General features: G+C 42.0%; 3 protein-coding genes across 3 annotated transcripts; all 3 read right to left on the bottom strand.

Moving 5' to 3' along the window:
* Window positions 1-231: 231 nt before the first annotated feature.
* On the bottom strand, window positions 232-2,663 carry LOC135496831 (RNA polymerase II subunit A C-terminal domain phosphatase SSU72-like). The gene is made up of 5 exons (XM_064786374.1): window positions 2,438-2,663; window positions 1,786-1,929; window positions 1,331-1,470; window positions 915-1,030; window positions 232-752 (listed from the first exon to the last, which is right to left on the bottom strand). Exons 1-5 carry the CDS (start codon window positions 2,509-2,511, stop codon window positions 645-647), a joined length of 582 nt encoding a protein of 193 aa, XP_064642444.1. The 5' UTR covers window positions 2,512-2,663; the 3' UTR covers window positions 232-644.
* Window positions 2,664-3,326: 663 nt separating this feature from the next.
* LOC135497293 (uncharacterized) lies at window positions 3,327-10,175 on the bottom strand. Its single transcript, XM_064787069.1, has 3 exons — window positions 9,855-10,175; window positions 7,595-8,131; window positions 3,327-6,869 (listed from the first exon to the last, which is right to left on the bottom strand). Exons 2-3 carry the CDS (start codon window positions 8,092-8,094, stop codon window positions 4,112-4,114), a joined length of 3,258 nt encoding a protein of 1,085 aa, XP_064643139.1. The 5' UTR covers window positions 8,095-8,131; window positions 9,855-10,175; the 3' UTR covers window positions 3,327-4,111.
* A 2,146-nt stretch (window positions 10,176-12,321) lies between these two features.
* LOC135496860 (cleavage stimulation factor subunit 1-like) lies at window positions 12,322-18,815 on the bottom strand. The gene is made up of 11 exons (XM_064786419.1): window positions 18,688-18,815; window positions 17,960-18,084; window positions 17,630-17,710; window positions 17,401-17,534; window positions 17,081-17,203; window positions 16,669-16,791; window positions 15,917-16,072; window positions 14,793-14,948; window positions 13,732-13,876; window positions 13,362-13,442; window positions 12,322-13,010 (listed from the first exon to the last, which is right to left on the bottom strand). Exons 1-11 carry the CDS (start codon window positions 18,738-18,740, stop codon window positions 12,901-12,903), a joined length of 1,287 nt encoding a protein of 428 aa, XP_064642489.1. The 5' UTR covers window positions 18,741-18,815; the 3' UTR covers window positions 12,322-12,900.
* Between the last annotated feature and the right edge of the window lie 85 nt (window positions 18,816-18,900).

Raw genomic sequence — 18,900 nt, 5'->3', positions numbered from 1 at the left:
ACACATCCAGAGACTTTTTTTCTTCGTTCCTTCGTCATTAAAATAAGAGAGGCGATGTATATTGAAAACCAATGGTTGTACCGACCCCCAGATAGCGCTTCAGACAGGAAAATTGAAAAATTGCAAAACTGTGGTACCTGCCTGAAAGCTGATTGTGACAAGGACATCCGTAACACACCACAACTTCTTTCACACCCCAAAGAATGAATAACTGACTCATAATTCTTGTATTGTATATAAAATGTTTACTTCCACTTGGAGACAAATATTCTCATATTTACATTCTACACATCACATTGATTATACATGCACCAAATACATCATTTTCACATACATTTCATCATGATCCACCAAAAACTCTTGATTGCAAAGGTCCTGGAACAATCGGATTTTTGTGTGGCAACACCACATCTTTTTTCCAAGAGAAGTTTGGCACATCCATACCCTGGCAATGGGTCCCAGTAGATTAATCATTCAATCATAGTTGAGCAGAAACCTGTCAAAGATGAATGATTATGCAGTACCTGCCAATCAGTGGCGACTCGTAGCACAGGGTCTGGCTAAACCACCCTATACATGTATCTTCAAACCAGCATGAATGGCTCGTACAAGGGCAAACTAAATTGTCACTGACTTTTTACTGATCAGTCCGAATAAAAATATATCGTGTGTAGTATTTCTCGTTTTGATTCTAACTCAAACTCATGGATAATCTCATCAATTTCATCGTCTAAATCATCAGCATCTTGTAACTGAAATATAAAGAAAGAAACATTATTGTCTTGATGCATGCAGGTAAAAATTCCTCAAAGGTCAAATGTTGCAGGGAATGACTGTGAAAATTACGTTATGGCTGTAGCTCCAATAAGATTGGTTAAATCGTACTAAAAGATATTTTGAGAACAATTACTCACCCTTGTACATAATTGGCAGATATCTATAGCACCCAACGTCGCCTCCTCTTGGTTGTCAAGAATGTTTATGTTCAGGACATGTGAAGCTGTGCCATCCTTGCTTCGACTCTCCAAATCTGACCAAGAAAATATCAGAGCTGGTTAGTCATGAGCAAAATTGCCGTCACTCTGGCAAATTGTCCGGTTAACTTCAAGTTTAGACAAATATTTCATTGACGTGTTCACGTCTGCAACTGTGTCTAAAAACAGTAAATTGAGACTTTTCTTAAATTAAAATGATGCCGAGTTGTAGACATCTCATTCAGGTGATGAATGTATGATGATACTTCCTCGAAAAAGAGAGGTCCCATCAAAAGCTAAAGAAATGGACAAGACTTGCACTTGGCAAGTCGATGCAATGAAAATGATTCACTAACCTTCTACAACTTGATCAAATACTCTCTCCTCGCATGTGATCACGATGTCGAACTTGTCATTACATCCCTGGAACCTCTGCGGCTTTTCTTTGATGCGGAGATTTCTATCTAACATGTGGAGTAAACCATTTTGTGTATAGCTGATGTTGGTCAAGGAATTTGAGAGATTGGAGCAGGTCAAATTCGAATGAAGATTTTATAAGGTTTAAAGACCAGTTTTTTAAATAGTTTTTTGAGGGTCACAATAGGTATCATCCTGTCCCTTTGAATTCTGCATCAGTGGCAGTATATTTATGGGATTCCTGAACAAACATCACTAGGATGAGGAATCATTCCACAGATGATTATTTTCGCCTCTTACTTTCTCCATGAATAGACTGTATAGTCAGTGACAGTCATGTTTTTCAATAATCTTCTAATACAATCTTTGCCAAATTCTCTGGTTAAAAAGATACAAATTTGAGTCCTTCCTCAAAAGGTCCCTGTACATTTCCTCATATGTGGTGTTGAAGTCATAGATGTTTGGCTTGTCAGGTGCCTGTCCGGGCAGCTTGACCTGGTTGCCTGACCCATACGACTTCACATTAAACCCTCGTTTGCTGAAAAGAAGAAGAGTTGTTTTATAAAGGGAGAACACGGAAGGTCGGGAGGGGGGAGAGCCACAAACTCCCGCCCTTGTTCCTATCAGTCACTTACTCACAATACTCAGATTCTTGCAAATAGTTAGGCCCGAGGTCAGCATATAGGGTCAGTAAGAGTATTCAGCTCTCCAACTGACATCAGTTTCACAATCAAATTTCAGAATCCATCAGTATCAGACATGTCAGGTGGCTCAGGTGCCAGACAAGACAGAGTCAGAGTGAGTAACTGAGTAGGACAGAGGCAGAGAGCAAGCAGGGGATGTATCATGCAAATTGCATTATAACAATATGTCTGTCTGGACACTCATAACAACAGTTCACCGCTGAACCACCACTGCCAACATTTATATAATGAGAGTGGTTGAAGCATGGAGGTAGTTGAAGGAACACTACACGAGTGGCACCTAGTACAGTACTATGCACATTACTACACGACATACATTACATACAACGAAGCACTGTGTACCTGAGGAACTGATGGGCTTCCATACTGCGATTCATGTTGCTCGAACAACAGACGGCAATTGTCAAGTCGGACATTGTTGGATTCGGCTAATATCTGATACTTATTTCAATGAATATCTTATTTATTTGTTTATGTAATAGATTGGGGATTATTTTATGGGATGATGGAGATATTTGTGGATTGTTATGCGGTACGACGTGAACCTTCTATTTCGATTGTGTACTACGTCATCGGTTTCGCTGAACGTTGGTTTTAATTATGACCGACAGGTGCGCGTAAAACCAATATGTGGGGACCATCTCAAAAACATTTCGGTCTCTAGGCCGTGATAGGGGCTGCAGGGAGGGGAGCAGCCACGTCTCCCCTCAACGTCCTGATTTTTTTCGATGATGCTTTACCACAAATATCTACGCTTTTGTCCGCCTTCCCCGGACAACTTTTATCCAGAGCTAGAGATAGCCCGAGTCGTATCCATCCAAGTCACTGACAGCGAATGATTTGTTAATCTTCCAGTTAGCGATTGGTCTTTTGTCGGAAAATCGTCGGCTGGTTCCTCTTAGGTCTTTCTGACAATGATCCTGTCCAGTTTTTTTCTTGTCATTCTCCAAATGATATTGAGAGTATGCAAATATTCCAAAGAATGATAAAATCACATCAATACATAGGTTGGCGTGTCGGATGACCAGTATTAAAGGTCTCTATCTATGACATATGTGGGCACTTCATCTGGAGACTCTTTCACCAGCCATGACAAAAATGTCATTGAAATATCGAGAGGCGGACAATATTGCAAACCACTGGTTGTACCATGATGCGGCCTCCACCACTGACATCCAGCACCTAGTGTGTAGTCCGTGAAAGTAAATAAGGAAATTCTGAACACAAGTCATATCAATGTTTCATTTTTATTTGACAATGAGAAATATAAATACAAACGACTTTAATGACTTACTTACACATGAATTGAAACCTATCGGGGAAAAACTAAATATATCTGGGACGCCGTTCGATGTACATTTTACTGTTGGTCCAACTTAATCTAGTTCCTCTTTCTAACGCAAGGGGTGCCAACAGTCAGCCATAACGTTTGTACACATGAGAATACCACGAGGAAGGTGTATTGTTTCTGTCGAAAACAGCGAGTTTTCTCTGATAGCGGGCACGGCAGTGGCGTGTCAACTTCATGGGAACCACGATCAAAGTAAACCTTCAGTTGGTTTTAGTCATGTCTTACCGCCAGTTCTACCATGATAAAGTGTCCAGTTATTGGTGAAATTGGTTTGAGAATTTGGCCGGTCTTTATCAATGAGATTATCATTAACTAGCATAATTTGGATGGACGCGGCAATGGAATGGCAACACCAATGAACCGATCGTCATCAGGTCATGTTTCAGTTCAGCTTTTGTGTCGATTTCATAGTTATGAAGCGGTCTCAGGATGGTAAAACTAGAGTATATTATTAACATGTAATATTTACAGCCATTGCCCGACGGTAAGACAAAAAATTCTATAAAAAAGTTCAAATATACAAACACCTAATTAACAGTTTATCAATCACATCATTTTGCCGTCAGCATATTTCTCTAAACTATACTAAATTAAAGGGTAACACCGGGTTTTACATAGGAATATGGAGATCTCGGAATATGTGTTGACGCCGTGTGTTCATCAGTTCAACAGTTCAATAGTTCATTTGGTATCGAATTGATGGCAAGTGACACTTTCCTTCTCCTGGCATATGGCAAATCCAACATGTGGCTTTTCAATGAACCAGGCTCACCTTCTTGAGGCGGACTTCCAATCGAAAAAGGGTCATTGGTTAAATCCGTGAAATCAGTTACAACAGATGATCTGTTCAAATCAGTGTCTAGAGGAAAAGCTTTCAAGTCGGCACTACAAGTAGAATTCGAAATAGATTGTTCAATTGCTTCATTGCCGTCTAAAGTTGACTGCTTGTCTGTACTTCCGACTGCAGTTAATCCTTCATTTGAGTCCCTTGTTATTAAAAGTCTGTTAGACTGGTAAACTGAGTTACCATCCTGTATCTGCGTTGGAGTCGGGTCCTCTATGACAACATCTTTCTTTTTTGAAAAGTGGTTATGGTTATGATGATCTGTCCATGAGAAATTCTCATCTTCCTGCAACATGAAAATATGGCGCTTTCTGGCAGGAAGGGGCATGCTGTAGGAGTGCAACGGATGCCTCTTCAGAACAGCGCACCTTTCAGTCGTTTTGATATGGCTTTCAATGCCTGGATTCCCGGACTGTCTCAAAGGGACGCCAGGCAACACGTTAAAACTCGTCTCCCAACTTTCGTCTCCTCTGGTCTGCCCACGGCAGCTGTCACAACCACTGCACTCAGACCCGCAAGAATAAGTCGACTCACCCTCGGAGTCCCGGTCAGTGTCTAACTTAGGATTTCTGGCAGAGAAGTTTTGAAGCTCCGTACTGTAGCATTTATAACCAGAGAGCATCCGTGCGAGAATATCCGAAGTACCATTGGGGATATATTTTGGCGATGCCTCGGGACGTTCTCTTAAACTCAAATCATGGCGCATACTACGTAAAAGCTTTCTTTGGTTTGTACCTCGGTCATCTTCAGCGTGTTTGGGCTTAACGACTTCTTCATCGCTCACATCATACTGATCATTAATCAAGTCGACAACTTTGTCATAGCAATCAGTACCTTCCGCTAAAAACTGGCTGAGGATTTTTGCACCCATTTTCGACATTCGCTTCGTGGTCGTGGTCTTAGATTCTGATTGATCCGAGTGGTCTTCTAGACCCATGTTTGTCACTAAGGACAACGGGTACCCAACGAGACCTGCTAACATATGGCAAAGCGTAGAATGGACCTCAGAGACAACTTTCATATCAGGAACCTCCATCTTTCGAGGCTTCTTCTGTTCCTTCTGTACAACTGTCTTATCTTTCATTAAAGCTACTCTTTCACCTTGATTCGTATGACAAGGTTGTGCTAAACCCGTCTGTAAATGCACACCTTGGCTTCGAGATAAACTGGGGCCACCATTCAGTAAATATTTAGTTACGTTTTTGTTGCCCACTAGGCCATTTTCACAGCTCGAGGAGTGCTGTTCGAGAGTGCTAGTTTTCACTGAGCAGTTCGCTGGTTGGACTGTTTTGGAATGAATTGTCGGACTAACTTGTTGGTTGTTTGGCACTGTTGGGTTTTGAAAAGATTGCTGAAGCCCTAGTCCCCTGTCCCAAGGTGCACCTTTCCTAGAAGGGTACTTTCTATTCCCATTAGGAATCGTGGTTTCAACTTCACTATTTCTTTTGATACTAGGCACATGGTCACTAACAGTGTTATCTGGAAACTGCTGCAAAATGTGTTTGTCAACCACGTTTCTGAGTGAGTAAACCTTTGAATTTCCTGCAAAGAATTCTCCTGTGTCGTTTGGTCTCTGCTGATAATCGGCTCCATTCGTTTCCGTCATGACGTGTCGAGCGGTAGTACAAACACCCTCTCCTCTGCAATTTGCGGTATTGCAAACCGACAGGTCAAGTGCCTGGTCAGTATCGCCCAAAAGTTCTTGCTTTACCCACGATACATCCTGGTCACTGGTCATCTGGAGTCCTGGTGGAGGCCAGTAATGCTGACTTTGTTTCTGAGACAAAATCTCCTGAGTAGTCCACGCCCTTGCACTTGCTAATACGGAAGCCTGTTCTGGGATGTAGATCAGAGGGGGCATGTCGTCACAACTTGTTTGAGCATCTCTATCATTAGTGGTAAAGGGAGGAGTTCCCTGGGACTGTTTGCCCATCCAGAACGGATAGCGTTGGGTTCCTTGGTTAAGGTGGGAGATGTCCGTTTCCTGGACATCAGGTAATGTCCTCTTGGATCCTTCCACCTTACGTCGTTTGCCGTCTTCCACAACATGTGATGGCCACATCCTCGGCACTAGTGGCAGCTCACTACCTCTTCGCTTCAACTCGTGCACCTTGGGAGAAGGAGGAATTCTGTGTGGCGTGTTCGGCGACTGTATGTTAATATCCTGGTAATGATTTTCCCAAACCGTTTCATTTCCTAAATCACTAGCTTTTGAATTAAATTGGTACTGCCGGGGGTATTGCTGATATTGCGTAATACCTAGGTTAGATTGCATTGGCTTTTGGTAACCACATTGGCCATTGTCACCCCAACTCTGAGCGGGAAGGCACTCTGAAGTATTTTTAGCTTTTGACCAAGTGTGCTGTCCCTGATAGTAGCTCGAGTCGATATTGAACAGGGTGTGCGGCAAAGGCGTTAGCTTGTCTTGGAGGCTTGGCGGTCTTGGTGCGTAGCGTCCGTGGTAGGCGTAGTACTCTAGGTGCTTTAAGTTGGTGTTGACGATCATCGAGATCGTGTCTGTATTAACCTCCCTGCGGTCAGAAGGAATGTAGACGATGCCTGGGGTTACTGGATACGACCTGGAAAGAGAAATACATACACAAAATAGTTAACAGGGATAGTAAGTTGACAGGGATGTGATTATTGAGCCACGCCTGGTATACGGCGTCTTGCAGTGAAAAAAAACCTGAATCTCAGGATGACCTTTAGGGTCTTATTCCATCTAATGGATGGTGTGCAAAGACAACGTTCCTACAAACAAATACAAGCCTGATGGAAAATCGTTCATGTGCCTACCAGCATAGAATATATCTTGCAATTGTACGGTGATATCGACCACAAAATGTAGTCAAGGTTGTGATCTATATAGCCAACTGCCCCCGTTGAACTCTCATGGTAGCTGATCCCGTTGAATGCCAGCATCGATTGGCCTCGATCTTGGATTATATACGCCTTGGTTATTCAGCCGACCCAGGATTAGTCTCGATCTTGGATAAGATTCGCCTCGGTTATCAGTAGGCCTATATCGATATTGGAACTGTGCTGTGTAGGACAGGCCTACATCCTGAACGAAGGAGGATATAAAGGACATGCCGATCTAATGGCGTTGTGCGTCGGTATCCCTCGATTGACGCACATCGACGATAAATCGGTGTGCAGCCGAGTTTGATGTTTCGGGGGGGGGGGGGGGTTAGAACTGTTCTCTCCTCATGGCGGAAAAGAACGTTTTCATCTATAAGGTCGTAGGGTTTATAGATTTGATGACATGCTAGTGGTTGAATGTCGCGCTACGTAATTCACTTACTGAAGTTGGTGATAGAAGTCCCTGATCTTTGCAAAGAGTCTCTGAAACTCCGAAAAATCTCTTCCGCCCAGTTTGTGGTATATCCTCAAAGTAAACAACCCCTTATGCCCTAAACCGAGTGGGTCGAACCCCACAGCTCGCCAGAGTTCCGGATAACATAAACAGGAAGAGTTGTCAACGTGGGGTTCGATGTCAGATGCTCTAACCTGGGCGTAATTCCCAGCCTTTTGGTCTGTCTTTTCAGCTTGGGGTGAGTTTCCTTCGGGTGAGCTGTGTGATTTCGTCATACTTTTGTCTTTCTGCTGTTGGTAGTCCTCCCCATTTTCGAAATGTCGGTTCCACATGATAGCGTCCCTTTCAGAAATACCTGCGTCATTTGCCGAAGCTGGCCGATTGCAGCCGAGTGTTTCCGTACATGTACCTCTTGCGATGTTCTCCGAAATGGCCGACCAGCGCCTTTTCGGAGGCAACGGTATCGGGTCAATGTTGGGTGTGATCATGGCTGACGGAACACGATTTCACGAAATTTGTCGAATTCTGAAAAGACAGAATAGGCGAGTATGAAACCATTGCTTATACATGTAATTATCATCAGGATCAGTTAATTGGTCAAACCAAAAACTTGTGTGACATAGATCATGATGCATCCTCAGTATATATACACTTAATACCATGTTGATTTCATCAAATTCTGTTGAGTTATATTGGAGCAAATGCAATTTTTCCGTTTTCAGCATATGACCCTCATCAGTAATGAAACCGCGAATCGGATCAAACCGATTTTCATCAGCGAATAGCGCCAAGTCACTTATTAGGCCTAATCGCGTATCAAAAGAAAGTCCTGAAGCAGTCTCAAGTTGCCTCGATGGTCGGACAGACAGAGGGACAGATGCCGACAATGGCCGAGTAGTCAAGGGTTGTCATTCACCTTGCATTCACCCAGTCTATTGAGAAGGTCCCCATGCCGCCCCCTCACGAGCTTGTCCTAACCGGTAGCTGTAATATAGACCCAGTCAAGTTTCCATGGATACGGACGTTTATAAATATCAACAAGGCTGATGTGGAGAAACTATTATTTGTATGGATGCACGATACAAAATTGTGATCGCTAAAGGTCACGCGAGTTTTAAACTGCGCCAGAAACTACAGCGTGTATCCGGCATTGTTCCAGGCAATTTCGAATCGCCTATCTACAATCCTAAGCGAAATTTTGTGAGGAATTTTAGCCTGGTGGGGGCACGGGGCCTGCATGATAGACTCCAAAATGCAGTCCATTTCGTCATCCTGATCGTCCTCGACAAGACGAGGCTGGTCCACACTTCGTCCAGAGTGTAACCAATTGTGGTACAGCGAACTTTGGTCTAGACTCATGCAGGCAGTTGGAAAAAAAGGGGAGTTATTCTCATTATGTATCAGGGCATGTAATTGGCCTAGAGTAACCGTCCCATGTCTCAAAAACAAGGCCTTCCTTCACGCTCACGAAAGACAACGGCGTGTTTGAAGTGTTTAAAGAGAGTCGGGCGCTCACGTTCGGGTGTCTCGGGGATTTTCGAATAGGAAGTTTGCAATAGATCTTCGTGGTTAAAGACGCCAAACAATGGCTTGAGAGACATTCTCTGGCGTCGTTTAGGCTATTGCAGTGTCTGAAGAAGTCACGGATGAGGCTGGAAGCCATTTTTGTACGAAAAACCAACCGGGTTGAACTAACATACATTATTATATCTCATGCCCAAGTGGTTCCTTTAACATTCCCTTTTTGTGCTATCTTTGGATGAGTATATGCTGTTGTTAACAGATTATACACACGTGTTCGTATTCTCCATATCAATGCAGACATGATGATTAAGTGTATAGGACCGCCTCTTCACATACGACAACTGCGCCAGAGAATGACTTATAAGCGGGTTAAAAAATTAAGGCACCCAGATCCATGTACGTATAACCGCCTTAAATCAACCGGGACCCAGGTAAAATGCACGACCAAAGATAATTTCAAAAGTCATCTTCCTGATCAAATTGGAGAGATAATAATTAAGTCTATAATATGAGTAACTCGGACTTAAAACCAGGCAAAACAGTGTAACCTATATGAGTTTTTAGGAAAGTCGTTCAGAAATTAAAGCGGATCTAGCAACACAGACATCTACATGTATTGTTAAAGGTCATTGGACTGTACTGCAGTAAAGATGTATTCAGAGGACTAAGGCAACCCCACAACACTATACATATATTAATAAATAATATTAAGTAAATCACTTACGGTATAAGCCTCGACTATAGTTTCATTAAACGTTTCGGATGGCTTCGCATCATTTTCAGCAGCATAGTCAAACGTAGTGAGATCCGCTTTTAATTTCAGTGCGGATGGGTTATTGACCTCTGGTACAGAACAGTCAAAAACCGACCGAATCATTCCTGGTCCCAATATGCAATTATGTCCTCCGTGATAACTTTCAAAAGCTAAAATCATTGGAAAATATCAGTTGCTTATCCACAGTCTTTTTCCAACGAAAAACGCTCAAAATCGATAAGCAGAGGTAAAATTCTCGCAGACACTTCTCCAACCGGGCTCACCAGTCCGACCTAGTCGAACAGCAATGGAACTGACAGACGCATGCGTACCGTTCTATATTTATGGCCTTGATTTCTTATATAGAAATAGAAAACACATTAATGGCGGGCGATGTCACAAATGTATCGGTAGATTGCAGCACAGCCTGTGATCGTATGTGGAGTTTCCAACAGCGCTAAAAGCTCCATTCATCTCTAGCTCGGGGTTCAGGGCGCGTCATATATGACCCGTCAATGGCTAGAAGCCACGCAAGCAGACGGTAGACTCCCGGGGCAGTCCAGTGTGTCATGACGAGGCCGATCTACTGCATCCGGAGTGTAGCAGACGGTTGACTCAATATATCGTGGAGGTTATCATCATGAGATCAGGCTTTTTTACTTAATAACTGTTTGCTACTGTCGAGAAATTTTGTTTTCATTCCTAACAAGCTGAATAAACGGAGTTTCCCGCCCATGCAGAAAGGGTCAATAATAGGGATTTTTTTGCAGATCCCCGAAACGCCATCCTGAACTTCCAGCGGTGTTGTCTGTGTAAACCTTAGTAATCTCAATACATTGAGGGTCAAGATGAACTTGAACTTGACCTCCTGATAACGAACAACAGGATAGGCTTTCACGTGGACGTTTCGGGGGCGAATCCGTTTGGCGCGAAACGGATTCAGATTGCGGCAAAGCATTTTCCATATAAAAAAACCAATTGATCACCTTCAAGTTCCATGATGTCTTTCTAGGTGAATTTATCATACAATCTTGATGACTTATTACGATGGTATGGTAAAGTACTGTTATCAAAGTGTTGGTAACGTAGTTAACCAGTATTAAAGTGTCGCCCGGGAAGAAGTCTCTCACATTCCAACTCCAAGTCCTTGCACCGCTCACCAGGTGGCTCACCAACCATATACAACTCTGCACATCCCTGAACTCCCCCCCCCCCCCAAAAAAAGAAGCAAACTCGGCCTGCAGGTACCCTCTCTCCTTAGATCCATCCATGGTGTTGACGAGTTCGGGAATGTCATGGTCATGAGTCTATTGCCTCCGAGTCGTTCACGGCAGATTCATTATTGATTAGTAGGCTCCAAATGTCAGGGGTCGTTATCCTAAATTCTCCACATTAATGTTCAGTGTGGTCATTGGCCTTTTCAGTTGGGAGGAGAGGGGAGGCAGGTCCTAAAAGGGGACTAAGAGGGTAGAGTTTGATCTTAAGGGGGACAGGTTTTTGCCACCCCCCTCCCTTCCCTTCCTCCCAACAAGAAATTCAAACACTGAATACTTTTGAGGTTTCAAAAATTCAGTCAAGGCCAGTTACTACTTTACTACACATGTAGATGTACAGGAGCACTGGTAGCTTTTTTGTCTTGGGGGGGGGGCAAATGACACTGTTTTTGAAAACCTTTGGCCAAAATCGCGGTCAAAAACATTAATACCCTCCCCCCCCCCCCCCCTAGCTATGCCCTGGTGTAAATTGGTCATCCAACAAAACTTAGCCAGAAGGCCATATCCGTCTGCCCTATTTACTCCTCGAGGCAATACAGAAATGTCACAAGTCAAATTTACCCATCTCCATGGTAATAGACAATTTACATTTGATCCAGATCTCATTTTGCTGGTATGACATTTGGCAACTTCGCTCAGGTGCACTAAGGCTTGTCACAGGAAGGTTTTCGTCAGAGTTATGTCTTATTCATTAATTAGTTTTTGTCTAGTGTGTAGGTGATAGGTTTTTTGTCCTTCTATTGGGTGTCCTCCTAATGGGGGAGGGGGTCGAGGGTGTTGTGTAGGGTGTATTATGCATTATGGTCCTGGGACGGAGTTGCCACATATGGCAACAGTTGCCCGAAATGGCAAGTTTTAAATGTTGACGACTATTCCATTTTGATCTCTCCCATCCTGCAGTTGCCCCCTGAAGACCAGCATTGACTTAGGTGTACCGTAGGTGGCACCACTGGAGTGATCCTTCGGGATTTTTGCTGGCTTTTGTAGATTGTTTTGGGAATTTTAAAAACTTTTTTGTCAGAAAACCAAAATTAAATTCGTATGGAAAGGGTTGGGGAAATAAAACAGTTAGAAAATCTCCTTTATTTGATAGTCACAGTGGGCTCTTTGCGCTGACAAAATGGTGAAACCATCAGAACAGAGAATGCTTTTGAAGTCAAGACTTAAAAACAATGCATTTAATGACTACAATCCAAAGTGCACAATATCTAATACAAAATGCTGACTTGAGGAGATTTCCAAATCATTTCGACATTTTTGTAAGCTAACTTTTAATACAACTTGTCCTATCAGATTTTTGTTCTCTCGTACGTATAATGAAACACAACAACTTTCCAGGCATTTCAAATGAAACACAAATAGTTTACTTAATCGAAAAACGTAAGTACCTTGCAAATGAAATTCTGAATCCGGACCCATCTCTTCCCTTGAAGTTATTTAACATGTAGGATTCAAGAGTAAATTCTGAATAGATTTTGAAAGTCCATTCACTCTCAAGAGCGAATTTTAAATAGAACTTCAAGTCTTTTTACTTTATAACTCAAAGAGCAATTTCTAAATAGATTTTGAAAGTCTATTCACAGCATCACTTCAGCATATTCTGAATATTGAAAATCTGTCAATTTGGAATAACTGGCTCCTACCAGAAAATATAAAAAACTCGGTCCATACATATTTTATGTTACGGATACAAAACGCACAATATGGCAGTTTGTGAGCTTAAAGTCTTTGTAGTTGAGATATCATTCCGACGATTTTCGGAACCAGAATCGAGCGCGGAAATCCTCACTGCACGTCAGAAAAGCTGGTCCAGTCGGGGAGTGGACGATTGTCCGAACGATACCATTGTGACCTGAAGACAATGAAATAAACCTATAAGTAGATGAAATCAACAAGCCGAGTTCCCAGCAATTCCACTGAATATCTCCCCTTCGCGATACAGAGATTACAGATGGCTGATGTGACAAGAATATCAGGACAACTCTGTTTTCTTTGTTAGAGAATTTCCTATTTTTTTCTCAGCAGGATTTGCTCTAAAGGCATACCACTAGTTTTAGTTGACATCAATTGTTTCCTGAATTGCTACTTTTGACCAGTGTAGGTAAAGTTTCGCCAAGACCACTAGCACAGTCCTGCCACCAGTGCCAATGAAGTTCCTCACTCCATCACCAAATGGTTAGGTAGGGCTTGCCATTTGACTTACCAAGAGACAATAATTTTTGTCTTTCAGCATTTCGCGAATCCCATGAGCACAAACTGATCGTCTTTTCATCAGGGAACAAAACTGGAAGAAAAAATGTCATAATTACAAAGTTTCCTCCTCGATTGGAAAGAACAAATATTCCCTGCAAATGGAAAGAACCAATCAAGAGGCCCAAGCCCTGAGAGGAGTTCAAATTCTGCTGACTGAGACCTGGCCATGGCAAATCAGAGGGATAGTAGTACTGAGATTCAATGCGACCTATGTTTTGGTGTGAAGAGGTCATCACCTTGTACCCTATCTCTTTAGGCAGAATAGTTTTAGAACTGATTTTTTTCATGAAAAACTACCTTTAGCTACTACAGTCACCTACCATAATCCTCTGTATGATTGAACACAGCCGTGGTTCTGTGTTCCATTCGGCCAGTGGCTCCTGCCCCTGTGTAGGCCACCAGACACCGCGATGTCGATAACTCCCATAGCTTCACCAGAGAGTCAAGACCACAGGATAGAACATACTGAAATGAAAACATAATCCCCCATCAAATCTAGACTTAGAAGTTGTATGCAAATTAAGTACATGTATTTGGCTTTTTTAATGGAATATGCAAAGACATAGGGTGGTCAGGACAGATAGGGTTAAACAACCAGTGGTAGGGGATTCCCCACATACTGAAACTCTTTGCATTTCTAGAATTCAGCTCGCGTCCTACCATGTATTGTAACAGATGCTTCAAATTCCTACCATTTTGAGGTCAGGCTGATAACCTGATTAAATCTGATGTTTATATGACCTCAGATAGTTTGCCGATGCAACTGTGACCAAGACAAACAATGTCTCTAGTTCAGTTTAGTTTCTCACAGATATGCAGTGGTGGATGAACTTGTAAACAACCTCATAAACCTTGACACGGTATACGATACTAAAATACAAGCATTGTTATTTAAACCAGGGAGCAGTCATACTCTTAACATGTCTGATGAACATGAACACTTCGACTAGCCAGAGATATTTTTGCTCTGTCATGCAAGACATCCAACTGGGTCACTTTTGATGCGCATGAAGTCAGTCATTGAAAATGGCCTTTGTTGGCAGGTAGGCGGGTGATGAGAATCTTAGTCTAGAGCAAATTACTATTCAAGTCACATTCGGTGGAAAATGCCAACTTTGAAGGCCTCGAGCCTCCTGCTACTAGTTGGGGTGTCACCATCTTCATGTCGAATTTGGTACATTGAGGGGTTTGACTGAAAGACAGTGACCTGTTTGCCAAGCAACTTGGTACTGCATTTCCATAAAAAAACTTCATACTCATTTTTTAGTACATGCTCTGTACATCTCATTGGGAGTAACACCCAGAGAAACTGGTTCACAAGGTAACTATAGCCAGGGCCGACTGCAGAAATAATCTATCCTATATTCTACTGGTACCTTACCTTAGAATTTCTCGTCCATCTCACGGAGCAGACCTCCGCACCATCATGAGCAGCCTCAAACTTGTTGACAACACGATTACTGACACCATCCCAGATTTTGATATCTCCATCCTCGGAACATGAGACAAAGAGATTGGCATTTGGAGACCAACTCACCTGCAAAATTAACAACTTTGATAATACATTGTATTTGAATATTTTTAGATGAAATATGACAACATTGCTAAGACTTCATGAACTAAAATGAAAATCTATTTTTTATTGAACCAGTCAAACTCTGGTAACACACATCTTTACTCTTGTGTTGTCTTCTAAAAACTGGTCCCTGGTGCAAAAATTACATCATACTTGACGTCTTCACGTCATGAGAGTTTTTTGGTAAAAAAATTACAAAAATCACCTTTTTAATCGTCATTTCTTCGATATTTATGGGGATATGTGGTATTTGATCAATAAAAAATGACTTCTGCAGTCTTGGGCATTCATGCTGTAGAAATCATGACATTTTTAAGTTGCTTATTGATCAGACCACACAAGCTGTGCTCTACTGTCTACATCTGTGTCCCCTGACATAAAACCTGTGTCATCTTTTAGTTGAAAGTATTGTTGAACTGCTGAATCACAATGGGTTAATGCAACGACACAATAGGGCCATATTCGACAGTGCAAGAACAGTCAGGATGGGTCATTGCCCTGGAGTTGGAGTGGTGCCAGCAGAATTGCTTGAATTGACAGGTACTGTTTGTCTGATGGTATAAAGAATATGATACCTTGATAAGATCAAGGCTTTTTTAAGGTCCCACTCTGCAAAACTGCCACAGATGATTGACCATGGCCTTTGGGATAAGATTCCTGTTTGAGGTGAATTTCAAAGGTGAACCAAAATTTGAACACCCCTCATTCAGTAAGGTCATTACCCTGCAGACATGCAGATTTTATTTAGTCTAATAAGACCTTTTGTAGTCAATGGCCTACATGTAATTGTAACAGACAGCATAATAGTGGACTTGTCCTTCTGGTACAAAATCTACCATAATAAGTAGACACAGTGTTTCCCTAAATGGTGTTCTCTCTCAAACAAACCCCAAAAATTAGAAAACAGCAATATATTCTCATGGACTTACCCCAGTCACTGCCTTCTTGTGCTGGTCATCGGGATTTGCTGCCACAAAGCATTGGAATGTGTTCACGTCATATAAACGTAATGTTGGCGTCTCTGTTCCTGCCAGGATGTAGTCTCCTGATGGGTGGAAACTCAGACACGTAACTGGTGAGGATTCCTGCAAAGGAAATGACAATGATTACAACTTTTTGTAATTTGTCGCTCTGGGGCTTAAAATCCGACCTGGGTTTTTCTCAAACTGCTTTACAACAACTACTGCTCACTCGGGCAGGGCAAATACAACAATTTTCAATTACAAGTCAAATTTCAAAGCATTTTGATGGATTTTGAAGGAGGCATCCTCTGATATTCTGATTATATTATAGAGGATAAAAGCTATAGACAACCCTGTGGATCGTGATAGCATCAAAAACTACCAGTGCGAATGTCCTGTGACCTTTAATGGTAAAGCAACACTAGTAATGTTCGCCTGCTTTTTGGGGTTTGAAATAACGAAATGTGACCAAATTGTTAATGAGGTCTACTACCAATGACTTGGCCCACAAACGGTTTCTAGAAATTTCAGGACATTTACCCTGCTTACTTTGATATGACTATCGAAAGGTCTGATCTTTTGATCACTTGGCCCATTTATGATTTATATTCAAATTCGAACTGGTTTCTGAAAGGCTACAACAATGCCATCTATACAGAAAGAGTCTAACCATGAATTGCTTTCAAATGTTAGTCATAGCTACAATACAATATACTAACCTGTATACTTTTATAAGCCTTTTTAACTGAAGGATTAGAGAAATCGAAAAATTTTATGCTGAAATCTTTGCTTCCAGAGGCTAACTGTTGATGAACTGGATGAAAATCTAATGCTGTTACTTCCTGCAAGGAAAACAAAGAAGACATGACAAGCTAATAGAGTGAGACGTGCCCCAAGCAAGAGAAGGAGGGAATTTAACAAGGTTTCTGCCAGGATTTTTTCAGCCCGGGTTTCAAATTAGTTAACTTTTCCTTTATACCTTGCTGACCAGGACTGATCAAGTTGCATCTATCCGGGATTGTGATCTGTTTTCTATCTCATATATGAAACATGTACCTTTACCCAGCTGATGAGCTCCATCTTCCCAGAATGTCACAGTTCACATCTCTAAAAATAAACAGGCACACCTACCTCATTGTGGTCGTAAAGTGTCCGAATAACAGGGTGATTTTCCATTGTCTGTTGTGGCGTTTCCTGTGCAATGACTTCCGCTGGTGTGGCGCTTTTTGCCAGCATTCTCTCCACATCAAGAATCTGAAACAAAACATGACACCGATGAACAAATTTATAAATTTTTTAGTAACTGTAAGCTACTGATTAATAATCAGAGTAAACTCAATAGAAATGACCCCATTGGGACCGAATGCCGCAGAGAGGGTGTCCGTGGTAGAGAGGTGTCTCCTAAGGGAGGTTTCACTGTATTTTGCTCAAATTACCGTGAGCCTACTCACCTTTATTGAAGTGTCATGTGACCCAGTTGCAACCAGTAGCCCAGACTGGTGAAATGCTCCTACTCGGCAAGGGCCCTTGTGGGATGTGACGTAACAGGTTTGATACAGAGCGGGCTCGGGGGAGATGGTCTGGACTGAAAAATTAAGGATGGAACATTACCTAGAATAATAGAAGTTTGCAAGAAGATCTGCAGAAAGTGGACAACAATTTACGTCACCCATCACTTACCATCGGTTTCAAACTCAAGATCAACGCCTGATCCAGGGGCGATTGGGTCTGGCTTCAGTTCCTTCTTGCCAGTTATCAACTCTGAAAGTTAAAAAGCAACAATTATTTTCGCATTTTAAAAAAATTTCTGTTGGCTGTACTAGACGGAACTTGAATCAGAAGGATGAAAAGGCAAATGGCAGTTCATGCAGTAAGAATAGCTGCCAAATTCTTCTCACTCACAGGTTTGTGAAAAGGCCTCAGTTTTGTCATGAATACCCATTTTGTTTCTGCTAATCATTTCCGAGATAACACCAAGGAGTTGTGAGAGAACTACCTGAAAAAACTAACCTTCTTCTCTGATGCCCATCCTGACCACATTGAGTAACCTGTCAGATGGAGGACATGCTGGATGAGGCTTGACAATGTTTGCCAGGTTGACAGCCATTGTCTTGTGTCCATCATAAAACAGCTGGCTGCAAAAGGAAAATATAACTACTTATTTCGTTTCTGTAATTGATATCAGGATAGCCTATGTATTCTTGTGAACTGGCATTAAATCAGTGCATTCATCTGACCGCAACAACAGACCAGATTGCGCCAGTTGGTTGATTAAAAGCCACAACAAACCAGTTTGCGTAGGACCGTCCTGGTCTACATTGATTGTCTTGGCTTGGTCTCGATCTCAAAGATCCTAGCTATACAAGGGACCCGATTCTTTCCAGGTTATTCTCGCTGTGTGAACTATTACATGGCATGGGCCATGGAATGGGGCCCAGGATATGACATCAACTTTGAGAATGGGGCAGACACTGAGATGACAGTCTGAATCGCACTCACACACAGTCACAGTGTCTGGTAGGCTATCACAACATGGCGGACAGTTTTTTTACAAAAAGATTAATTGCATGGTGTGGATGATTGATTTGACATCACCCTAAGCAACCCGTCCGACAATAGATACCCAATGTCTCCCTCGTTGCACGTGAAGCACTGAGCGGGCTGAATCCAAATATCGGATGGGGGAAGAATGGCCAGAGTTCTGCTAAAAACAAGTCAAGCATTATATATTGTTGTACCTTATCATGAGCCTGTACATCAATTCTTTCGTTTTTACATTGTTAAGCGACATTTTATCACTGGTGATGAGAAAATTCAATATATTTTGAGAAAATTTGGACAATGTATTCCAGCATTGAAAGGTCAAGGCCACTGAATATATTAATCCGCTCGACAACATTTGCTTATTTGGGAGTAAAACTCGTAATTTTGATTGTATTAAACTAATAACT

This window comes from Lineus longissimus, chromosome 12 (genome assembly GCF_910592395.1).
Source record: "Lineus longissimus chromosome 12, tnLinLong1.2, whole genome shotgun sequence".
Classification (NCBI taxonomy): Eukaryota; Metazoa; Nemertea; class Pilidiophora; order Heteronemertea; family Lineidae; genus Lineus; species Lineus longissimus.
This window is presented reverse-complemented; position numbering and strand designations above follow the sequence as displayed.

Coding starts and splice junctions, on each gene's coding strand:
- LOC135496831 (XM_064786374.1), bottom strand. CDS start 2,511: ATGTCCGACTTGACAATTGCCGTCTGTTGTTCGAGCAACATGAATCGC. Junction 1,031..1,330: donor ATTTGATCAAGTTGTAGAAG/GTTAGTGAATCA, acceptor TTTCTTGGTCAG/ATTTGGAGAGTCGAAGCAAG. Junction 753..914: donor TCTGCCAATTATGTACAAGG/GTGAGTAATTGT, acceptor TTTATATTTCAG/TTACAAGATGCTGATGATTT.
- LOC135497293 (XM_064787069.1), bottom strand. CDS start 8,094: ATGATCACACCCAACATTGACCCGATACCGTTGCCTCCGAAAAGGCGC. Junction 6,870..7,594: donor GACTTCTATCACCAACTTCA/GTAAGTGAATTA, acceptor TTCTCTTTCCAG/GTCGTATCCAGTAACCCCAG.
- LOC135496860 (XM_064786419.1), bottom strand. CDS start 18,740: ATGTCGCTTAACAATGTAAAAACGAAAGAATTGATGTACAGGCTCATG. Junction 18,085..18,687: donor ATGTACAGGCTCATGATAAG/GTACAACAATAT, acceptor TTCCTTTTGCAG/CCAGCTGTTTTATGATGGAC. Junction 17,204..17,400: donor CACATGACACTTCAATAAAG/GTGAGTAGGCTC, acceptor GTTTTGTTTCAG/ATTCTTGATGTGGAGAGAAT.